The sequence below is a fragment of the Ochotona princeps genome, chromosome 27 (genome assembly GCF_030435755.1).
Source record: "Ochotona princeps isolate mOchPri1 chromosome 27, mOchPri1.hap1, whole genome shotgun sequence".
Classification (NCBI taxonomy): Eukaryota; Metazoa; Chordata; class Mammalia; order Lagomorpha; family Ochotonidae; genus Ochotona; species Ochotona princeps.
Window position 1 is genome coordinate 20,844,012 of NC_080858.1, and position 4,054 is coordinate 20,848,065.

The following is a 4,054-nucleotide window of genomic DNA, read 5'->3' on the forward strand; positions in this document are numbered from 1 at the left end:
TCCCAGGGAGAGGGCAGGGGACCCCGCCGGGTTGCCGCCCTATACCTTTCCATTGGTTTGTAGGAAGCTGGGAAAGGAGATGGTTTCCTTATCTCCGGTCTGTAATTTATCCCAAAGACGTGGTACGGAGCGTCTATCGGAGGCAGAACATGAACGGTTTCTGTCGCCTCGCCTTTCGTGCCCTGGGGGTCCCTTGGCTGTCAGCGGATTCCCAGGTGAACTGAAATCCAAAACTGAACCCATCTAGTTGCCCTGGGAGACTTCGTGCTCTCGGTACAACCTGTTCCTCCCCAACTCCTCCCTCCACCAGGCTGCGCCCTTCTGGGCCCCTCCCTTCCCTCGCTTGGGGCCCAGCTGTGCGCCCTCCGGGAAGGCTCCCGCTGCTACGGTACCGGCGGGTGGGAGGGAAGCAGGAGGAGCCGGCGGGCGGGGGAGGGATGGGGAGGCGCAGAGGGCGGAGGCCGAGAGCTGCGCAGCCAGAGAGGGGCAGCCGAAGGTTGCATCTGCAGGAGGAGGCTTCTCCGCTGCTTGGTTACCCGGAGAGCTAGGCGGACAGGCAACAGGGCAGCGGCTCCCTAGCGTCAGGAACAAGAGAAGGGTCCACGCCAGCAACCCTAGCTCCCCCAAGAGCTCCACTGGCCGACGGCGGGAAAGGGAGCCTGCGCGTGAGGCGTGGGAGCCTGCCGGCTGGGGCGCAACATGCCCCATGCCCTCACGACATGGAGATCGCCCTGGGCCCCCTGGAGAACGGCGGTGCCATGACTCTCAGAGAAGGAGGTGAGGCCCGGGAAGGCTGCAGTCAGGCAGCACCGACGGCTGTGCTTGGTGATGACTGCAAAGAACTCGCTCCTAGAGGGGGCGGCGGCTGCGGCGGCTCCGGCAGCAACGTGCAGAGGCTCACAGAGCCAGGGTATCTGCCTCTGTCGCCCCGGCCCCAGGAGCTGCCGCAGCCCAGAGGATCGCCTCCTCCGGAGGAAGAAGAGGGAGATGATGAGACCAGCTTGGGCGTGGCAGAGGAGCAGACGCTGGGCGCCGGGTCCCTTCACCACCAGCGCGTCCTTATCAACATCTCGGGTTTGCGCTTTGAGACACAGCTGGGCACCCTGTCGCAGTTCCCCAACACGTTGCTCGGCGACCCCGCCAAGCGCCTGCGCTACTTCGACCCCCTGAGGAACGAGTACTTCTTCGATCGCAACAGGCCCAGTTTCGACGGTATCTTGTACTACTATCAGTCCGGGGGCCGCCTGCGCAGGCCGGTCAACGTCTCCCTGGACGTGTTTGCCGATGAGATCCGCTTTTACCAGCTAGGGGACGAGGCCATGGAGCGCTTCCGGGAGGACGAGGGCTTCATCAAGGAAGAGGAGAGGCCTCTACCCCGCAACGAGTTCCAGCGCCAGGTGTGGCTCATCTTCGAGTACCCAGAGAGCTCCGGGTCAGCGCGCGCCATCGCCATCGTCTCTGTGCTGGTCATCCTCATCTCCATCATCACCTTCTGCTTGGAGACCCTGCCCGAGTTCAAGGACGAACGTGAGCTGCTCCGCCACCCGCCGGTGCCCCCCCAGTCTCCTGCTCCCGCCCCAGGGGCCAATGGCAGCAATGGAGCTATGGCACCTGCCTCTGGCCCGACGGTGGCGCCTTTGCTGCCCAGGTCCATGGCTGACCCCTTCTTCATCGTGGAGACCACGTGTGTGATCTGGTTCACATTCGAGCTGCTTGTGCGCTTCTTTGCCTGCCCCAGCAAGGCTGAGTTCTCGCGCAATGTCATGAACGTCATAGACATTGTAGCCATCTTCCCCTACTTCATCACCCTGGGCACCGAGTTGGCCGAGCAGCAGCCAGGGGGCGGGCAGAACGGGCAGCAGGCCATGTCCCTGGCCATCCTCCGGGTGATCCGCCTCGTGCGCGTCTTCCGCATCTTCAAGCTCTCCCGCCACTCCAAGGGGCTGCAGATCCTGGGCAAGACCCTGCAGGCTTCCATGCGAGAGTTGGGGCTGCTCATCTTCTTCCTCTTTATCGGCGTCATCCTCTTCTCCAGCGCCGTCTACTTCGCAGAGGCTGACAACCAGAGCACCCACTTCTCTAGCATCCCGGATGCCTTCTGGTGGGCGGTGGTCACCATGACCACGGTGGGCTATGGCGATATGAGACCCATCACAGTGGGGGGCAAGATCGTGGGCTCACTGTGCGCCATCGCCGGGGTCCTCACCATTGCCCTGCCTGTGCCGGTCATTGTCTCCAACTTCAACTACTTCTACCATCGCGAGACGGACCACGAGGAGCAGGTAGTGCTGAAGGAGGAGCCGGGCATCCAGAGCCGAGGTACCTCCCTGGACGCCGGAGTCCAGCGCAAGGCCAGCTGGAGCAGGGCTTCCCTTGGCAAGACAGGGGCTTCTTTAGAGAATGCAGAGGGCTCCCGGAGGGGCAGCTGCCCCCTAGAGAAATACAACCTCAAAGCCAAGAGCAATGTGGATCTGCGGAGGTCCTTGTATGCCCTCTGCCTGGACACAAGCCGGGAAACAGACTTGTGAAGGAGACTGATGGCAGTGGGCTAGGGGAAACAGTGTCCCTTCCCCCTAACCTGGGCATCCTCAACCCACCACAGAGTATTGCAAGCTCACCCTGTCACCCCTGTCTTTCTTCTGTCACTCCACTCCCTCAGTCTCCCCGTTTTCCCCTTTTCTTTCCATGACATTAAGGGTCACCTATTTTTAAAAAGCACCACATTCCATGACGCAGGACTTGTTGAAATGGTGAACGCTGTGAGAAGGATGTATTTAGTGACTGCTTTCCTATACCCAGCAGAGGGATAACCCAAACCAAAAAAAAAAAAAAAAAATTGACTTTAAATAGCTCAGATCCCAGGAGACTTTTTGACCCTCTCTACCCATGGGTTCAAATTTGCTTTATATACAGTTGTATTTGTGTAAGGGGGCGGGGAGACATTATTTTTGTGGCTGGGGAGTGGAGTTTTGTACTGTAGTTCAGATGGAGATATTTTGGGTAAATCTTGAAGATATATGTTGTACTTGTGGGAAAGAGTTGTTAGGATGTTTTCTGTGAACTCACCATCAGAGTAGGAGAGTCCAGTATTGGTGTTCTCATTTCTTGGGTTTTTGAAGTCTGTCTCTTTCTCTAAGTTGTGTGATCGGTGCTGTGTCTCAGGCAGGGAATGTTCTGGAGGGAAGGCAAGTCTGACTTTTGTGTGCGCCTTAAACAATCCTTTTCTGAAAAGCATTTCAAGGATGTTGGAGAAAGACTTCGGATCCTTCATTATTTTTTAATCCCAGGAAATAAAATGATGTTTGGTTGGGAAAAGTGTTCATTCCTCTACGAATTTTGGAAATTCATAGTAGGATTTAGTAGCAGTCTGTTTCTTGCTGAGTGGAGGGTGCTGGGGTCGGAGCAAACACCCTACTGGGTTTTTTGTTGCATGCCCTCAAAACCTGTAATTTTGGCCATGATTGTTCTGCATGGGCGTCTGTAGGTCTTGAGGGCAGTGGTGGGTACATCCTGCTTCTCTCAGGCCTCTTGTGATGGAACACTCCCTGCAGCGTGTGGTCTGAAGAGGTGTCAGTGTCCTCTGGATGGGCATTGAAGTGCAGGGCAATGAGGAGGGTGATTGAACCTGAGCAGCCCCACTGCGACCCGCTGAGGCTGGATCCCCACAGACTGCAGATTTCTGGCTGTACTTAGCACTGCTTCCTGTAGCTCTGAGTGACAAACCTGATTTGCACACATGAACTGTGTTCATCAGATTGCACGTTCAGTGAGAAAATCAGAGGAGATGGTGTTTGATCCAGGCAGCAGCAGTGTTCTGACTCATGCCTGCCCCAGCAAGAAAGAGCTCTTTTTGCCTTCCTTTCCCCTGATTGGTTGTGGCACAGCCTCATTTCAGGTAAGCATAACCTGACTGATTTTTCTCAGATGGGAATTAGCCAATCAATTCGGAGCTTTCTGTTGTTGCTTTGTACAACAAATACTCCAAAGACTGGCTGTGTTCTGTGTTTGCTAAGGCAGGCAGATGTTTCCCAGTCATACCCTCTCCCACAGGGCT

At 56.6% G+C, this 4,054-nt stretch overlaps 1 protein-coding gene across 1 annotated transcript; it reads left to right on the plus strand.

The window, feature by feature from the left end:
- The first annotated feature begins 385 nt into the window (after positions 1-385).
- Positions 386-3,307, plus strand: KCNA5 (potassium voltage-gated channel subfamily A member 5). Its single transcript, XM_004596357.3, has one exon. The coding sequence runs from the start codon at positions 720-722 to the stop codon at positions 2,526-2,528; it is 1,809 nt and encodes a 602-aa protein (XP_004596414.2). The 5' UTR covers positions 386-719; the 3' UTR covers positions 2,529-3,307.
- Positions 3,308-4,054: the final 747 nt, after the last annotated feature.